General features: G+C 44.1%; 1 protein-coding gene across 8 annotated transcripts in view; it reads left to right on the forward strand.

Annotated features, from left to right (window-relative positions):
• Positions 1-12,213, forward strand: part of TEAD1 (TEA domain transcription factor 1) — a 149,596-nt gene extending 137,383 nt beyond the window's left edge. For all 8 annotated transcript variants that reach the window (XM_086891722.1, XM_086891726.1, XM_086891721.1 and 5 more), the window contains 3 exons: positions 6,192-6,332; positions 7,222-7,374; positions 8,430-12,213. In XM_086891722.1, coding sequence (XP_086747848.1) covers positions 6,192-6,332; positions 7,222-7,374; positions 8,430-8,543 — 408 coding nt within the window. In that variant the 3' untranslated portion in view covers positions 8,544-12,213. The remainder of the gene's footprint in view (positions 1-6,191; positions 6,333-7,221; positions 7,375-8,429) is intronic.
• The last annotated feature ends 7,848 nt before the right edge of the window (positions 12,214-20,061 follow it).

Consider the following 20,061-nt stretch of genomic DNA (forward strand, 5'->3'; position numbering starts at 1 on the left):
TTATAATTAGGGCAAGCTTTTAAAGATGCTTTGAAGTCCTAAACATTTTTGAAATTCAAATGTGGGATGGAAATAAAGGAATCTACACAATAAAGGGGCATTAAATTATGTCTCCCAAAATTTCACTGTTTTATAGATGTAAATATATGCCATAATTAGTGGTAAGTAACATGAGGAGGATAGTTAAGTTTATTCCCATTCTTATTCAAAACAGCTGTGGCATGAAAAATAATGCTCCTTCTCTTTGTGATACACTGGAACAAACAATTTACCCATGTAATCAGTGTTCAGAAATGGCTTGTGCCTGTGGTCTCCTCCCACCCCCTCCTGAATTTATCCCCATGTGCCTCCAGCCGTCTTAAAAGGTGCAGAGATTCTTTGTGCCCTTCATTCACACACACACAATTGTGGCTACTGCCTTTTTATTTCTTCTTCTTTTATTTTTTCTTTTCCTCCCTCCCTTCCTTTCTTTCTTTCTTTCTTTCTTTCTTTCTTTCTTTCTTTCTTTCTTTCTTTCTTTCTTTCTTTCTTTCTTTCTTTCTTTCTTTCTTTCTTTCTTTCTTTCTTTCTTTCTTTCTTTCTTTCTTTCTTTCTTTCTTTCTTTCTTTCTTTCTTTCTTTCTTTCTTTCTTTCTTTCTTTCTTTCTTTCTTTCTTTCTTTCTTTCTTTCTTTCTTTCTTTCTTTCTTTCTTTCTTTCTTTCTTTCTTTCTTTCTTTCTTTCTTTCTTTCTTTCTTTCTTTTCTTTCTTTCTTTCTTTCTTTCTTTCTTTCTTTCTTTCTTTCTTTCTTTCTTTCTTTCTTTCTTTCTTTCTTTCTTTCTTTCTTTCTTTCTTTCTTTCTTTCTTTCTTTCTTTCTTTCTTTCTTTCTTTCTTTCTTTCTTTCTTTCTTTCTTTCTTTCTTTCTTTCTTTCTTTCTTTCTTTCTTTCTTTCTTTCTTTCTTTCTTTCTTTCTTTCTTTCTTTCTTTCTTTCTTTCTTTCTTTCTTTCTTTCTTTCTTTCTTTCTTTCTTTCTTTCTTTCTTTCTTTCTTTCTTTCTTTCTTTCTTTCTTTCTTTCTTTCTTTCTTTCTTTCTTTCTTTCTTTCTTTCTTTCTTTCTTTCTTCTTTCTTTCTTTCTTTCTTTCTTTCTTTCTTTCTTTCTTTCTTTCTTTCTTTCTTTCTTTCTTTCTTTCTTTCTTTCTTCTTTCTTTCTTTCTTTCTTTCTTTCTTTCTTTCTTTCTTTCTTTCTTTCTTTCTTTCTTTCTTTCTTTCTTTCTTTCTTTCTTTCTTTCTTTCTTTCTTTCTTTCTTTCTTTCTTTCTTTTCTTTCTTTCTTTCTTCCTTTCCATTTTTAGATGTAGTTTTTGTTGCATAATCCAGAATCTTGGAGTTCCCTCCACACACACACACACACACACACACAGAGCTTGACTGGCAGATGATCTGCAGCTCCCAAATGGGGCCCGTAGCACCAACGGCTCCATGGCCAGCATGCAAATGTATGCAAAACAAATTAGATATGGAAGAAAGCAGACATCCATTTGCTTTTCCCTGCCTCAGCCCCCTGGCCCAGGGAGCTGGGGAGGACCCCTGATGCTGCTGGAAGGGGCTGGAGGCCGGAGCAGCTTGCTCTGTCCATCAGTGTGGCAGAGCTGGACACAATTCCCGAGCTGCACACAAACGTGCCAAGGGCCCAGATGCTCCCGCTGGAAAAAATTGCTTCACAGTTTGGAATCACTGCTCTCTGGTGGAGCTGTGGAGAGGAGGAGGGGAGGCACGGTGTGGGCACATGAGTAACTCACCTCCCCACAGCCGGCAGCTGCTCAGACATAAATGCTGTTAATAAGTGACCTTATGTGCTTAATGTTAGCTACTGAGTGCCAGTGCAAACTGCTCTGGCCCCCTCCAAATCCCTCTGCTTCCAGTAGGTGCTGTTTTCCTTCTACTCAGCACCATGGGTTTAGACTCTTCCCAGCAGTTTTTGCTGGAGTTGCTTTTTTGTTAGCCAGAGCTGTGATTATTACACAAGCGCTCTACCCTCTGTCCCTGCCTGCAGCACAGAGCCCTTGGGAAAGGAATGGGAAGATGGTTTGTTAATTCATTTTCACTCTTTATTTTGGTTGCAGCCATCTCTCTTTAGGTGCAAGCTCCAGCACACTGGCAGAGACTTCTCCATCCAGTGTGTCAAACACTTGGTGCACTTAATATGTAATATTTCCAGTGCTGCCCATTGCCAAGCTGTGCTTTATTAATGAATTAATCGTGCTCTGGCACTGGAGAGAGGGTGCCAGAAATCTGAGTGCCTCTTCCACCTCCGAGTGCATTCATCTTATACAAAACTCAGTGCTCAGAAATAAATTTACATCAGAGTTTTACTCTTGAAAATAAAGCAAATAAAAACCTTAAAAATTCCATTTGTGGTTTTGAGTTCCCCCCCGCCCAAATTGTTTTGATCTTTAAAACTCAGTGAGTAAACAGACTCCTGTTCATCACATACGAGCATCCCATAATGTTTGAAATGCCATAATACTTGAACTCACGCCAGTATATTGGAAGTCACCATTGAAGAAGTGATTTATCTGTACAAGATGCTCAGGCAGCCCAGAGCACAGCTGCCTGAGAGGCTGCACGGGAGGAAAAGCTGCTTTACAGCCCAGGAAGGCTTGCAGCCTGTGTCTGACATGCAGGAGAACAGCTGGACACAGAGCACCATGGAAATAACGTACCAGAGCTTCGAGCAGCACTCCAACTTGGCTGTGGTCAGCTTTTTCACGAGAATCATTGAAACAGGAGATTATAAGGAGAAGACTAATAGGATAAATCTCTGGATTTCAATTTTGTTGTTTTTATATTTATGTAGTCCTGCCTGTCATGTAGCTCAGGCAGTGAACCTGGCTAGGAAATGTTTGGCTTTGGACAGCATCATCCCTGTCAGATGCTCAGTTAATTAAAAAAAAAAACCCAAGTAATGGTGATTTCTCCTCAGCTGAGAATTATGCTGGCATTCCATGGCCATCAGGGTTACCAGCCCCTGCCTTGTTTCTCATTTTGCTTCTGCTTAGCTTTAGCTTTCTGCCTTTTAATGCCCCTTTCTGCAAGATTTAATCTAGGAGAAGGCTCTTTCCCATGTAGCAACTTGTAGGGTATGACAAGGTTGTGGAAAAACTTCCCCTGGAAAAAGTAAGTCGATGGAGTTTCATTAGTCATTCACTACAAAGGATGTTTTCCAGACCTGAAATCATTCTTGTAACTCTTTGCTGAACACTTTCCAATTTTCCAACATCCCTTCTAAAATGTAGACACAAGCCTTGGAATCAATACTGTAGTAAGGAGCTGAAGCTGAATACCAGGGCATTCATTTATAACACATCACCTTATTCCCACATCTACAGCTCTCACAGCCACATAGGTATTCTTTTTTTTTAAAAAAAAAAAACAGCAAAAAATTTATTTTAATTTCATCACTTCGAAAAATACCATTTAGCTTTCAGATGTATATGTTTAGACATATCCCTTATTATTTAAGCCATAATATTATTCTTAAGTCCTTAAGAAAAAATTGTTATAGTACTAAAAGAGGCTTTGGTGAAGCCTTCATTTAAGAGCATTTGCTTGCCAACTCCTATGATTTTTTAATGCTGGTGTTAGATTTTTTTGAAGAGTCTTCAGCTCTCAGCAATCTCAGCAATTAGTTGAATATGAAAACTGTTTACAAAGAGAATTCTGTCCTTCCTAGGCTTTACTGTGTGCTAGACTCAAAAAAAGAAATAAAAAGTCAAAGAGCAAAGGAGTAAATGAAGAGAGTTCTCATCTGTGATCATCATGGGACTTTTGCAACCATGTTGGGATTGCATCAGAGTAAATCATGACAACTGAGCGATAGTTTCAAGTGTTCCTCACTGAAGCATCAGGTCCCAGCTTGGATGTTTGGTGTCCACAGACCTCCCAGCGATTTCAGCAAGGGCTGGAAGAGCTTGTGGGAGTGAACAACAGGGGGACAGATGGCCACATGTGTTACTTCTCTAGGTTAAATGTCAGCATGTAAATAGAACAATTGACTATTTTTTCAGCAGGCTTCAAAATCAGAAGGCAGCAGATAAAAAGTTATCCCTTTTTAACTAAACATCTGCTACTGCAGCTCGAAATGCAAGGTCTGTGCAGCTGATTTTTGACAACGTGAAATTGTGAGGGGTGGCTTAGTTATGATTTCTTAAATGTTTTGCTCCTATTTGAAAGGAAAGAAAATGCTTTGCTAGTAAAACTGCAATTGTGGTAGTGGCAGGAATAACTGCATTTTGAGAGATTACTCCTATTATTACTGTCATTAACTGCAGCAGTGCAGTTGTCTTAGCAGAAATCCCTCTCCTTCAGGAATTCTGGCGGTGCAGCGCTGGCTGCTGCACTTTGCTGTGTTTAGATGTTTGCCCTGCTTCAACTGCAGGCCAGCTGTGATGGCAAATTGCTTATTTACCATCAGCTCTGCACAGTCCCTCCCAGCTCCCTGTGACAGCCCTGCTTTAGATGCACATTAAACATTAACCGCTGACCTGGCGCGAGGCGGGCGCAAGGAACAAGGTGCAGCAGCGATAGGATTTCTTCCTCTTATGCAAAATACGTGACTGTGGGGCTGTTTGTGCCACTGTGTGCAAACCTCAGGAGGCTGCTCCGCTGATTAATTTACAAAGCCAGCCCCAGGTAATCTTAGACCTGAGTCTTCTCTGTGGCACAGAGTGGCTCAGTGTGTGCTGTTATCAGAACATTGCCTCAGAAGGCCGCGCCACAATTAAGGACTACAGACACTAAGGAGGATTAATGAGTTGTTGCCAAGTTAAAAATTAAGTAGCAGCTACAAATGACCTCTGAGCTGTGCTGAGTGCTCTAGAATCACAGAATGGTTGGGTCGTAAGGAGCCTCAGAGATCACCTAAATCCATCACCTTCCACTAGCCCTGGTTACTCAAAGCCCGCTCACTCCGGCCTCGAGCCCTTCCAGGGACAGGCAAGCATAGCTGTAAGCAGGGCTTTTACAGAGTCTCAGGGTAAACACGAGGTCCTGTCAAGCATTTTTGTTCCATTTCTACGTTAGGAGCAGAACCAAGCAGAGCTAGACTTGCAAGTGAAGCAGCTGCAGGAGTGCCTTTCCCTGCTAAAACATTCAACCTCGGCGTAACTTTCAAGTTCAGGCGATTCTTTGCTGTCATGCTGCAGTAGCTGATCAGCTATTTCCACATGAAGGGAAAACCCTGCCCACCCTCTCCCTGGGCATCAAAGATGTCAGCAGAGCTAATGCCTGAATCAACAGCTCCAGCTGTGCGTGTCCCTAGAGCCCTCCTGCGTCCCTGTTAGCGTGCTTTTCATCAGAGGCCTTTTGAAATCGTGTCCGTGGTGTCAGGGAGCAGTGGCAGAGCAGCTCCAGCGCCGCTGCAGGCCCGGCGAGGCCGCGTTCAGCAGGTGACCCGCCTGCTCGCTCTGTGGCCAAATGATTCCTGCTGCGCTCAGGGCTTGGATTGGCGCATGAATAATTGAAGGTAGAGCTGTTCCTCGCTTGATCCTGCCAGGCTGGGGCTGTGCTGCTGCCTCTCCAGGGCAGCTGGGTGGTTTGTGGGGCTGCAGGGAAGTGCTGGGGGCCAGCAAGGCCTCCCAGCAGCGTGTGCACGGGAGGCCTGGTGGCTGTGTCGGAGCGCTCCGTGGGGCCCAGCGTTTTGCTCAGTCCATGCCATATGGCCCGGCAGAGCCTTATCAGAGACCGGTCCTGTGCTCCCAGCTGGCTCCCTCTGCCATGAGGGTTTCATTGCTTTAAGACAGGAGAAGGAGAAAGTGAGCTGTGGCCTCTCCAGAGTGGGGTGGCTTGGCCCTGCCACCTCAAATTCAGCCGAGCAGGTTCACTTCAGAGGGGCTGGCTCCTCTCAGGTGGGCATACCTTTGCTCCAGGGATTTCATCAACTATCTGCCAGACAGGAACGTCACCTGTAGCCCACAGAAATACTGGGACATCTTCTATTGTCTAAAGTTTGAATAAATTGCTGATTACCCAAGGTTTTTACTGCAGCAATTAGGCAGCTACTTCCCTGGCAGACTTTCTCCACTGTCGCTGTCATCACCATAAAGCTGCCCCACTTTATTTCTGAAAAGAATGCTGAGCTAGTGACAGCTTATGCTATTCAAACTGTCAAATGAAAACTCAAATCCTCACCATGCATTCCTTTTTCCCCCCCAGGCCGACTTAAACTGCAACATCCAAGATGATACAGGAGCGTTCTACGGAGTCACCAGTCAGTACGAGAGCTCAGAAAACATGACAATCACCTGTTCCACCAAAGTCTGCTCATTTGGAAAGCAAGTAGTAGAAAAAGTAGAGGTGGGTTTTGTGATGGGATATGTGCCTTTAGTCATTCTTTACCTTTGCTACGCACAGAGCTGTGTGGCGTGGTCAGGTCTCTGGTTGGTTTGCTGTACAGTGATATTGCAGCTGGGGACTGAGCCCCAAACCCACATCTGTCATGTGCAAAACGGTTTTTGGGGGGGAATTTTAGCCTAGAGCTGAAGGTGGAGCCTTTGCAGATGTCCTGGTCACTGTTTATGTCCTTCTTAAACTAATGTTTTCTAACCATGGTGACCATAAAAAAAGAAAAAAAGGTTTTAATAATTTCCATTATTCCAAGCTTAGAGAAAGCCAAAAATCCTCATAAACCATCATCTGAGCAATTGGTAGCTGGAGAGCAGAAGTCCAAGAGTCACAGCCTTACCCTCCCTCAGCAATCTAAATTAATCTGGTTTTCTTCCAGCTGTAGTCCTTTCTGTAGTTCACAAATTGCCCATTAAGCCATGCAACAATACATCTATGTTTGCATGTATGCACTTAAGCCTAAATATATAAGCTTATTTTTGCTGTTCCCTTTGCAGACAGGTGCCTCAAAACTCCTGTAAAATCATCTTACCACAGTTTTTGGCTTAATTCACTTTTACTCGGTTTGGGACTTTATAGTCCTCGTCTCTTCAGTTTGTTACTTTGCAGGTTAGAGAACAAGTAATGATATTATCATTTTTGATAATTAAGACCCCTTGCATTTTTAGCAAGGCATTGCACAGGTCAGGCAGGGAGTCAGCAAGCACAGGAGTGTGTGTCTGAGCCACTTTCTCTTTTTCCTGTCTACACAAGGAAAAAAGAGAAAAACAGATTTACCAGTCACTTTTTTTTCTGTCTCTGAATAATCACATTCCAAATGTGTTCTTATTTATTTTTTTAGACTGAATATGCAAGGTTTGAGAACGGCCGGTTTGTGTACAGGATAAACCGCTCTCCCATGTGTGAATATATGATCAACTTCATCCACAAGCTGAAGCATTTACCAGAGAAGTACATGATGAACAGCGTCTTGGAAAACTTCACAATTTTATTGGTATGGGCTGGCTTTTTCATTTTTCCACTTCTAAGGTACTCTCAGGCTTTGTATGGCTTGCTCAGCTTGTAATGTTGGGAACCAGTTCCCAAATCCCTTAGTCACTGCTGCTTACCAAACAAACCATCCCACTGAACCCAGACTCATTCTCCTGGAACTGGGCGCTATAGCTCAGGATGAAAAGGCTCAGCTGGCTGTGAGGGTGAGCAAACATCTTTGTTGTTTTCCACAAATTTCAGCTTACTTCTCTGTTTTATCCACTGGAGTCTGGGGTTTGTAGAGAGCCTGGGGCAGTAACTTTGAACCACTGCCTTCATCTCCTGTGTCCTCACCGGGGCTGGGTTACAGTGCTGCAGATGTCAGTGGTGTTAATGAAGGCAGCAGCAAATGCCCAGCAGGTGACAAAAAAGCACAGAGAATGGGCCTTGTGGTGGCCTTAGAGCCAGTTCCATCCAGTGATCCAGCTTGCTTTCGCTGTTGCTCTGTGGTGGCACCTCAGCCTGATGCCCAGAGAGGCTCCCTGGGACAGGGGCTGGGCAGAGTTAAAGGAATAAAGTGTGGATTTATTAAAGAGGTTTTCAGAGGATGCAGCTTGGGCAATGCAAGAGCCTGGCTGAGGATCCACCCAAGATGGACCCAAGCTGGGCCCTGGGTCAGGAGTTTCACACTTTGATAGGTTCTGGTCCATTTCCACATTGGGCTGAATTGCCCAATTGCAGCTGCAGGTGATGCAGTCCCATCCTCCCAGATTGCTCTCCTCAATTCCCTGCTGCTTGTGCTTTTTGGGCCCGGAGCTGCCACGGTGTCCTTGGCTGTGGGGCTGGAGAAGGATTGTTGTGTGTGCCTGAGCTGTGAGGAGAACTTGAACACTTTGTGTGGAGTTCAGATCACACAGCAATGCAGTGCAGGGGCTGGAAATGGGAAAGCTGAAACTGAAGGTATCAAGCCAAGCTGTCAGAGCAGGCAGGACCGAGGCGACACGGGTGACTTCTTGTTTCAGCCCTGCTGTTTCCAGGTGTGTAATGTTCTGTCTGCCTCTTCCTTCCCCCACACAGGTGGTAACAAACAGGGATACACAAGAAACCCTGCTCTGCATGGCTTGTGTATTCGAAGTGTCGAACAGCGAACATGGAGCACAGCATCACATCTACAGGCTTGTAAAGGACTGAGCAGTTATTTATATATACACTTCATTTCACTTCTTTATCAAAACACAGACTGTAAACCTCAACACTAAGTGGCAGTGCCTCTGGCCCAACTTTCACCCACATTTTTCTAAATCCTGTTTTAGTGAAGTCATTTTTAATGTGTTCATATATAATTGTAGCTGTGAAATTCTGGTACAGTTGTAAAAATTATTTCTAAAACTAAGTGTTCTTCAAAATTTGTAAACCACAGTTCTTTGGGAAGACTGTATTTAAGAACCTAATGCCTCTGTCTGTGGAGGCCTATTTTTAATTCTGATAGAAAAATGTATGACAGAGCATTTGCCATGGGGAAAAACTGACAGCATTTATAAGAATTTATTTTGGGTTTTTTTCCAACATGAAATACTTGTTTTACAATGCAAGTGGAATTGAAATGAATCTTTAGCTATAACTGTAAATGAGTACACAAAGTTAATAATCTCTATAGAATTATCTTTGTAACTAATTAGGGTGGAAGATACGGACGAATGTAATTCACTAAATTATTTTTTAAAATGAAACATTTTTCTGTTTGAAACCAAATGAAAAATATAGCCTTAAGAAATGCCTGATAGAAACAGACAGGTCCTAAAATTAGGCAAATTTTGTATTTTTTTCTCAACGCTAAAACTAATCTTCTAATCCATTAAACTTTCAAACAGGTATTGCAGAGAAAGAAAGCATCACCCCTTTACCCCTAACATATCTAGTGTATTTTAAAAGAGTATAAAGTTGTATTGTACTAATATGAAAATTTGATTATTTAATGAAAAAGATGGCTCATTTTGCAATAAGTAGGTAAATACTGAAGATTTAGACTTGCATTATATGTAGTCTCGTGTGTGCGGTTATATTTTATATGGACAACTGTGTTTTCTAATAAGTTGAGCTAAAAACTTGCGACTCTGAAATGCAGAGATGAACGGAAACAGCATGGAGTCATTCGCAAACAGAGAGCAAAAACACCGATGTGTCTGAGAGAAAAGTGTGTACACCTCTGAAAGGATCAGCAGCTTTAATATCTGCGAGGCGCTAGGAAATCACAACCAACATCGGGCAGAGGAGATGGGAAAGTGGAGAGTTTTATTTCATTTTTGTTGTCCTTTTCCTCTTAACCACGGTGCTCTTACACCTCTCCCAGTTGTCTCCCCAGGTCTGGCAAAGACCTTATCCTCACACCTACCTACCAGTTGGGGTTCTGCTGTGCTCTTGGACATGGTGGTGTTGACCCTTCTGAGAAATTCAGGGAAGACTGCAGGAAGGGAAGCGCAGATGGGGATGTTTTAATCCTGTCAGGCCTGCTGCTGCAGGTGTGAGTGAGAGCAGCAGTCTCACCCCTCCTGGTCAGGACAGAGGCTGTTGCTCAGCTCCTCTCCTCCTGCTGTCCCTCGTTGCCTGAGCAGAAGTTGTTTGGGCAGGTGCTGGGCCAGCAGAGGCTTCTCGGGCAAAGCGTTTGTCCGAAAGGTGAGGGCTGCCCGGCCGAGCACCAGCCACCTTAGGGATCAGTGATGAGTTAGCAGCAGAGAGGGTTTTCAGGAGAGTCTTCTGCAGTCCATGTTTAGCAGGCCCCTCCTCCCTGCCCCTTTTGATCCGTGCCTGTAGTACCGTACCTTCTCCTCGTTACCAAAAGTCGATGTGACGCAAAACCAGCACAGTTCCCATGCACAATTTAAGCGTACAGTTTGCTCCCGGGCCCGGTGCTGCAGTCTTCAAACAAGCAAGTCTAATTTTTCTCTTTAGATTATAGTCCTGCATAGCGCTTTCTGTTGGAATTGCCCACTGTGGGACTGTCTGCACTAGACTGGAGCCCAGGTGAGCTCATGGGTCAGACCAGGGTCATCCCTAACGCTGGCGAGGTCTCGGCTTCGAGAGGGTGCTGACACCACCGAGGGGAAGGGAGACTGCTTTAATCCCTCAGCCTGACCCCACTCCGTGAGGTTTGGATGGTTTGGATGGTTGCTGTGATGTCTAGCTGCTGCCTGCTCGTGGATATTAGGGCTGATGACCTTTCAGTGGATGCTCTGCGAAGTGAACAGAGAAACGCGTCCATGGCAAGGTCTCTTTTAGCGCTCATTTTTAACACTAACGATCACATCAGGAAAAGCACTGCATTGTAACAGCCTAACGGTAGCCCTTTATTCTAAGCACTTGGTGTTACAAGTCAAAAACTACTTTTTGGTTTTTGTTCTAAAGTTGTCTTTTATTTAGGGTTTGAATTGTGGGTTTGGTGATTTATTTTTTATTTTGTTTTATTTTTTTTTAAGTAACAAGCAAACTCTTTAAGGCATATAAAGTACGTAAGTCAATTTGCAAAACCAGGTACAGTTTTGGTTTTTTTTTTAGTAGGATCTGGCACACTACACATGCCATAACTATAGGGTATAAACAGTCACAATGTTTATTGGTGTTCACATATGTAATGTTAGGGAAATTACTTCCATCGTCTTTTCTTTACACTTCTGTAAATGATCCATACCCTGTATATGTTAATTCTTAAAAGCCTTAATCCTTCAACTGTTGAGTGTGGGGTGTGTAGTCCAACAGGCTGCCTGTAAACTGTGAGCTCTTTTGTAAGCTGGAAGTACTTATCTTGTTACTGTTACTTTTTTGTAGGAACCTTTTAATTGAGAGCTGCCAAAGCATTACAATATGCAGTGCCTTAGCATTATATTAGAAGTACCTTTTAGCCTCTTGACATTAAATTTTATACATTGTTTTATGAATTGGTTCCATTTTTAGAATCCCCCTATTTTTCCCCGCAGAAACGCTCTTTGACTGCCTGGTGTAAGGCAGCTGTGTGTACGAGTCAGTCCCATTGCAGTGAGATGCCTATACCAAAAGGAAAGGTTTTACAGATCCCTAGCTCTCCGTGAAAAGTGAATTGTATTAACGAATGCTGCCTTTTTAAATTTCATGACCAAATAATTAATTGTGACTCTTCTGCACTCTAGCATGAAAGTGCCTTTGGTTTGAAATTCCAGCTTAGAAAAGTGCTGCCATAATAATGACAATTTGTAGAGAGACCAAAAATATTTAGTTATCACCGTAATGCCTTTGGTTTATTGGAATAAGTTGAATCTACAGGCCTCCATTCACAACAGAGCACCATTCATAGCAAAGGGATTTTGCTAATGATCAGCCTGCTGAAGAAAAAAAATCTACTGTTTGCCATTTCTGACAGCATTGCAAACCAGCAACTGGTTCGTCTGTGATATAAAAATGAAAATATTCCCATTAATATTCTCTTCATCCAGTCACGCATCTGCATCGTGAGAGATCCGTATCCTACAGAGTTTCAGTGGACAAACGTTGCTTCATTGATCTCCTCTAATAGTATTTTGGTGTCTGTGAGGATTCTTTGCTTAGACAGAAGAAGTTTTGTTTACAAAGCTGTGCACGCTGAAGGTCAGATGCGTACAACCAGAGGAAGGTGGAGAGCTGAGCATAGCGAGGGTAAATGCAATCGTGTGGGTTTAAAAACAGAGATGTTTGTTGGGTGTGAGCCTTGTGGATGAAGGTGCTGCTGGGGAAACTCTGGCCAGCACGACTCAAAACACAGGGTGGCTTTTGTTTTCCTCCCAGATGGTGTCTTGGAAAATAAAAAAGAAAAAGAAAAGAAAAAGGAAAAAAAAAAAAAGTTATCTCCTCTTAATAACGTGTCTGTATTTGATACCTTCTGTGAACGGGGGCCGTACTCTCCACCACAACTGAAATCAATGGGAAGAGGAGCAACGTTCTAACAGTTTTAGAAAGAACAAATATCAGCAAAACCAAAAGCTGTCAGAGGGATTATATAGTTGTGAATACAATGTTAACTTGATTTTTAAAGTATTTGATGAAAACTAAGATTAACTTTTTATATAGAGAAATATTGTGACACTGTGTGGTAAATATTGTGATAATTCAAATTCCCTTTCTCTAAAATATTATTTTTGTTATTCCTTCAAGGTCTAAATCTCACTTACCTCTGTAAGACAAGTAATCCTGTTGAACTCGATGAGACTGAGGTGGGGCAAAGACACTTTTGGCCCACAAGCAGAACATACTTTTCCGGTTACTGCCAGGCTTTTTGGCTGTACTAGTCAGTGTTGGTGATAAACTACACCTCTGTCTCATTCAAACAAGCATAATGGTACCATTTGGGGCTGTTAAAAATCACTACTAACAAACGTAGTTTTACTTACTTGAATTCCAAACTGATTTTGTTTAGGTACTGCACCACTATTTTGAAGGAATCGCAGATCCAATGCCTGTTCCTCACTTTCCCTCTCCACCACAGCTACAGCTCAGCTTGGCAGTAGCTTGTCCCACGGGATGGGCTCTGGGAATAATGAAGGGTGTACATTGATGTTGAATGTAAGTACCTGGCCGCTCCGAGGCGGATACCACATTTGACGCGCTAATCCGTATCTATTTATTTTTCCACTGCGAGTCCCGGGGCGTGCCTGCTGCCTGCAGCGGTGCCCCTGGGAGCTCCCTGGAGCCCTCAGCCAGTCACACTGAGAGCCCTGGGGTTGTCCCCCCTTTCCTTTTCCCATGAGGATACACGTGCCCGGGCACAGGCGGATGTGAGGAGTGGAGCCCGGCTTTGTCCTTTGCTCAGGATGATCTCCTTGCCCCCTCTTATCTTTCATAACCAGATGTTTAGCCCCCCCCCCCCCCTTTCCCCCCAAGAAAGATTGAGGCTGGAGAAGTCAAAGTACAAGAAACACTCTGGACATCTTCATCTTTTAACTTTTCAGGTCATTCTTGCTGAGATCATGTAATTAGTTTTAGTGTGTAAATTAAATCTTAAATGCACTCGGTTGACTAAAAGGAGATGGATCCCTGTTACCTCCTTACAGAATATGTGTTTTTGTTTTTGTTTTGTTTTGTTTTATGGGCCTCTGATTCAGGCTCATGACTGCAGACAAAAAATACAATATGTGCCTGAAAAAAAAAAAAAAAGACAAAAGAATTTTATAACATTGAAAACCTGAATAGCCTTTAATTCTTCAGTACATTTTATGTAAAACAGGTTGGGTTTTTGTTTTGTTTTGGGGTTTTTTTGCCATGTGCATTTGTTCACATTTGTAAATGACTTAATGGAATTCTCACTTTATGTTTATTTGTGTAATGTGTATAAAATGGGTTTGTGACTTAAGCATATTCATATATGGTCAGTGGTTACTTTAATATTGTACTGCTGCTGGTAACTTTTGATGTAGAACTTGCCTTTTGATGATAAAGTACCTCTAGGTTAGACAGTGAGGGAAGGCTCTTGGAAAAAAAACCTGAATGTTCTCCAATGTTTTCTTAACATATTTGCAGAAGCTTTCAAAAGGAGTTTCAGTCAAACCTCTTGGCAGTACAGTATTCTTGTATTTGTTATTGTCTGTGTGTAGGTACTGGTACCTTTTTTTTTTTTTTTTTTGTTTAAAATGTTTTAAGTGTTGGCTTTAAAGTGAATTTATCTTTAGTATGATAGTAATATGAAAATTATAGGTTTTGTGTGCAGAGAATTTTTTTATAAAGTGCTTTGTAAAAAAAAAAAAAATGTATTCTAGCTTTCGCGGTACATATGTGTGATAACTTTAATATCCATGACAGTTAAGTGCAATTATTTCATCACTCTAAAAATGCTATTTTTGTGTCGGTTACTGCAGGTGTTTTCATGTCTTTGCAAAGTGACACATTTTGATGCCTTCTTGATAAAGTGGTAGAATTTTTGTAGCTTTCTAGAAACTTTGTATTCATACAGTATCAATTGAAAATAAAGAAAATGAAAGTGTTTTGTGCATTTGTCGTAATCTCTTACATCAATCTCTTCTTAATCTTGGGTGTAGCTTTGGAAACCCTTTTCCAAAATGGCACAAGGCCAGACTTGCAGCAATGCCCATGTGTCTTCCTAAAGGTGCCAGGGACATCCAGCAGGATTTCCAGGAGCCTGGAGGGATGGCACATCCTCGAGGCTGGCACATCTGGAAGCTGTGTTCAATGAAGGGTCCATCATCCTGGTCCTTGCCTGTGTGTCTTCCTTAAGGAAAAGGTGGTGGATTTTCCAGAAAAATCCTTTAAACCATTACAATGGGAAAAGCCACCCATCTCTCTTGATTCCAGAAGCAGGAATGACCTGTTCAAAATATTACAGAATAAATGGCACAAATACATCATTAACTGAGCAACTAGAACTGACTGAGGAGCACAGGAGTTATCTGAGGTTGTTTTTTCCAGGACATTGAGCTCTGGCAGAACTGAGGTCCTAAAAATGTGCTGTGTTTTCCAGAGACTCATTTCTTGTTTTTCTTGAAGCACCTGTCCCTCAGCTGCCAGCTGTACCTGGTACCATGGATGAGAGGATGAAACAGGATCAGTTTGCCTCCTGCATTCACAGAGTGAAACCACCTACCTAGGGGAAAATAAAGAGAATAAGAGGGATATCCTGGATCAAGTGAAATCAATGAGGAAAAGATCAGGACTTGGTGGAGGGAAAAAAAAAAAGTACATCTGGCTTATCTTCTGCTTCTATGGGGGAGCAGCAGCTTTTGAATAAACCACATGCCCCTCCCACACCCCCCCAATTCTCCTTTGGGTGGCAGATGTTCCACTGCTATTTTTAAAATGCCAGCAGAGCACCCCCTGTGTGCAAGATGAATGGGGTGAGAACAAGGCACAGATATGGTCTGTTCTGACCCTGTTCTCTCCTCTTTGTTCCCTCCAAGTATGTGGCTTCAGCCCTTTGAAGTGTGTTAGCCGTTTCAGAAGGAACCTGCTTCTTAATTAAGGTTCTGCTTCTTAATTAATGTAGGTTAAAGCCGTAAATCTTCCACCTTTGGGAAAATGTCAGGCAGCATTTGGGGCTGGCAGCTCCCGTGTAGTGTCACCCTCAGTTTGCTGAGGAGCTGGTTCCAGCAGGAGCCACAGCCCCTCCCTGGGATGGGGCTGCCTTGCACGGGCAGGGAACAAAGAAGCCAGACCAGTTACTCCATGCCATTTTCTGGAACACAGAATCCATATCAGGTCCATGGACTTGGCTGTGGATCTGAATTTTTATTTATATTTTTTTTTAAGAGGCAGCCTCCAAGCCCAGGAGGCAATTCACGCTCACAAACCCAGGAGCACGAGGAAGGCTCAGAGCTCAGCAATGTGTTAGCAGATGTCTGCAGTCCCCACACACAGCTCGAGCTGTCCATCCCAACCCTGACCTTCTGCAGCCTCGCTATTGTTGTGTGAGGCCCCCTGAGCAGGAACAGCTGAACAATCTGTTACCCCAAACAGAGACAGCTTTGGGATGTCCCTAAATCATCTCCTGCCCTGGAGGGAGGGGTGACGCTGAACTGGTGGGTGGCTGTGAGTTGTTGTGTGGTTGCTGATGTTCCCTCAGAGCTAGAGCTGTGCTGGGGACACCAGGAGGTGGCAAGAGACACTGTCCTGGCACTGGGAGGAGAAGGGAAATTGTACAAACCCAGAGTGCAAGGAAAAGGGAAATTGTACAAACCCAGAGTGCAAGGGACTGTAAGAAAATGAATAGCAGGGCATGGTTTCCTTCTCTTCAAAGGAAATGCAAAACTGGAGACAGGACAAAACAGGAAAAGGGGAGGAAAAGGATCATTTAAGGACCACCACCATCAAAACACTGTCCACCAGAAGAAGACAGGAGAATCAGAGTAAATAAAAGCTACAAACATTCAACCAGAAAAATATGATTTGCTGCTTTTTGGTTTGGGTTTCCCCCCCCCCCCCCCTCCTGTTTTACTTTTCATTAGCCCTTTCTGGTTTGGGACATATCCTCTTTAAACTTAAGGGAAAGGGCTGCTGGAGACTCCATTCTTGTGTGCTTCACTGGGGAGACTCAGTAAAGCCCAGAGAAGCTGAGCAAGGCACCCTGCAGCCTCCCTGACTGATGAAGAGCTGTCAGCCCCACTTTGGGGGGAGAGAGGAAGAGCAAAGTGAGCAATGAAGAGTACCTGGAACAGCCAGGTGAGCAAAGGCACTCGAGGGCAAGTGACTGCTCCCAGTTTACCCATCACTGGGGATTTCTCAAGCCACCTTCTTTCCATGGATGTGTGGGTTTGGGTGCCTGCACACTCCAGTATAGGTTTAGGTTGATGAATTTCAAAAATACTGATTTCCATACCCCTCACTATCCTAAAGCTAAGAGCATAAATGTGTAACCTTGGTGTTACCAAACGGGAGCAGAAAGCCAAAAAACAAATTTAATTCTTTTTTTTCATAAATCTGCTTTTAAACCTCTTTATCAGCTTTGAGAGATATCCACACACACAGTTTTGGAGCCCTTGGTATCATAGCTGTCTCCTGTTCAAGGCACTGTCCCACTATGGATGGTGGCTGGGGCCATCAGAGAAAAAGGTGCAGGAGCTGTGATTAATATTTCCAAGTCCCTTTTCATTCCTCTTCCTTGTACAGGTCACTGAGGGGATCAGTCCTTGCCTTGCAGGGCACCTTAGTGCTCTGCCTTCTGGGCCTGCAGCAGCCAGGTATGGCAGCAGCTTGCTGACTGATATCCTGCCCCTGATTTCCTGAGCAGGTAAGTTTATTAGCCACATTTAAAGGTACTTCTCTATTTTTTTTTCTGCTGGCAGAGACCAAAGAATAAGGTTTTTTTGGTTTTGTTTTTGTTTTTTACCTTGACTTCTAAATATTCCTTTCAGCTTAAATCACAAGTTCTCTGCAGTGTTATCAGAGATTTAATTATTTTTTTCCAAGATACTTGTCTTTTCTTATCCTTTCACCTGTGATACTGAAATTCTTAGTGAGCAAATGTTCCTACTTGGAAAAATGGACAAGAACAGCACCCAGGTTATAACCACTTCCTTTTTGACACATCTTGGAGGAGGTGAAGGGGGGAATGGGGACTTCCGTTTGAAGGTATTTTCCATTCCATGGGAATTCGGCCCTTCCATTAGGTTCAACATGAACCCACAGGAAAAACCCAGGGCTAGATTCAATCCCACTGCACTCACATCACAGCATGCCCCAGCACAGAGAATCTGATGGCTTCTTTGGGAAAGATCTCTCCTGGTTTCACTATGCTTCTATGATATTTTTCATTAGTACCAGGAGGGTTTGAGCCAAGCTGTATCGCTGGAACAGCACGAGGGTGGGAACTTGGTGGTGCAGTTCACCCCCGGAGCTAAGGAGACAGAGCACCAGCCTGAGCAGGGTTCTCACTGCCTATCTCCTGCAGAGATCTCCTCTGGGGAGGGAGCAGGTGGTGAGTAACAGCGGGGAGGTGCTCGAGACTCACCAGGGACAGGCTCTGGAGATGTGGGGCAGGAGCCAGAAAACTCCAAACTCCTCCAAACTCCTGCTTTCCTGGCCTGCTTTCACACATTTCCCACATGACAGAGGGCACAGTCTCCTGTGAGCAGAAATTACATTAAAAAGGTGTCCTGGGACCTCACACAGCCCCCACTCGTTTTTTGCAAAGAATCTTTCTCTGCAGCTTCTCTGAAAGGCCCTTCCTTGGCCACCAGGCTCCACAATTCCTCCTCACTGCAGTGCAGGCAGAGCACTCAGACAGAGCTATGGCATCAGCTTAACACTCATTTTTTTATCCCATGCCAACAAAACCTCCTCCCATTAAGAACACCAGTGCTGGAAGTGGTAGAGAGGCAACAGGAACTGCAAGAGAGCAAGGCTGAGGGCTCCAGAGCCACTGGGAGCACTCACACCGCTGGTCAGGGAGGCTCTCCACGTGTCCTGCTCCAGGCCAGGGTGGTTTCTCAGCTGGGGAGGAGGTGGGAGGAGAACCCTCTGCCCCTGCAGCACCCAGGGAATAAGTACAAGCACAAGGGAGGAAATGAACCTGAAGGCACTGGGATAGGGAAAGGAAGAATTAGCTGTAGGGGTTAGCCATGATCCGAAGATGAAGCTGATGGAGATGAGGGTAAAGGCTGTTCCAGAGAGCTGCAGAGGGGAAGGATTTTCCACCAGTTCTGGTCAGGTGCATGGAAAGGCAGAGCCAAAGTCAGCGCTGGTCAGCTGGAGGCAGCTGGAAATGTATCTGAGAAAGAGGGAAGAACCCAGAGGACCTGGCTGAGGAAAGGGTGCAGGGTGCTCACTGTTATTAATTAATTAATATGTATATGGCCAATAAGCTGCTAGGGAAGGCCTGAGTGGTGGAAGGGGAGAAGAACATCAGATAATATCTGAAATACAGAGAACAGGTGCAGAGCTCTCTGTGTTTGAGTAGATGGATCGCTGCAAGTGACCACTGCCAAGCTCAGAAGTTCCTGAACAGATCAGGCTGTCTTGGGTGTGTCTGTGCATGGGAAAGCTGTGGATGCAGCAGCAGACAGATTTACAGATAAGAAAGGTCTGGGAAGGGGTGGAGAATTCAGGGCTGGGGCTGCTCACAGGTTTCCTGTGAAGGGAGATGGATGAGAGGTTGGAGGGGAGCAAGGGAATAAAAGCCACACAGGTAGCTTTGCCCAGCTCGGAGCTGTGAAGGGTCTGTCAGCTCCAGCAAGCCCCTCCTGACTGGGACAGCGTGGGGAGGCTGCTCCTGCTGCAGAACAGGGGACTGCTGAGGCTGACAGCCCTCCAGACACACACTCAGGCCTGAGGAAACGACCCAGAGCCCGTGTTCTGCTCGTCAGCAGGACGGACGAGTATTTCTGCCTAAGAGATGGTTCCCATTACAGAGGGCAGCTCTGGCTTCTGTCACCCTCAGAGCGCCCAAATAACAGCCAGTGGGGGTGCCCAGTTTCTTTAACAAATGGAGATAGAAGAATTCTGTGTAAAATTTAAGTTTTTTTTTGTTCAAAGGTGAAATATGAAGATGCTGTTCATCCACTAGAGAAGTGCCCAAGGAGAAGCTGGAACTCCAGACTCAGAGCACGTGCTCCTCAGCTTTGCTGAAAAGGAGGGAACAGCCCTGGTGTTGAGAGAGTGCACAGCCCCACACAAGGGGAAATACAGGAAATATGTAGGAAAATGTGGTACAGGAAACACTAGGCATAGAGAGAACCTTGGCAAGAGCCAAAGGAGTAGAAACTTCTCTGCCAGCAAGTGAATGAAAAAGCTTGAAAGTGAGAAACAAGCCAAAATATCTTTAAAAGAAACATCCACTCTTCTATCCCTCCATTTGAAGATTGTATCACTCCCTGTAACAAGGGGATTTATCTCTCCCTGTGATAAGCAGCTCAAGGTCTGTGCTTATATGAAGCATCAGGTTGTGACCTGAACCTCTGAGAAAAGTTCCTCAGAGCCACATTTCCCCCTCATCCTCCCACAAAGAGGCTGGGATGTGTGGGGATGGCCAAGGGCAGGACGCTGGCCAGGAGCATCTGGGTTGCTGGATTTTCAGCCATTCCCTGATGGAGCAGCCATTCCCTGAAGGATTTTGCTGTGTGCTGTGGCTCTGCAGGCTCAGCTCAGGCCAGCAGTGTGGCTCTCCAGACCCTGCTGTGCTCATTTCACAGCTGCAGAAGGGCTCAATCCGTTTACCTGCGAGCCTTCCCAGGTATAACCAGGTTAGATCAGGGCATTAGCACCG

Source organism: Cyanistes caeruleus, chromosome 6 (genome assembly GCF_971803275.1).
Source record: "Cyanistes caeruleus chromosome 6, bCyaCae1.hap1.1, whole genome shotgun sequence".
Classification (NCBI taxonomy): domain Eukaryota; kingdom Metazoa; phylum Chordata; class Aves; order Passeriformes; family Paridae; genus Cyanistes; species Cyanistes caeruleus.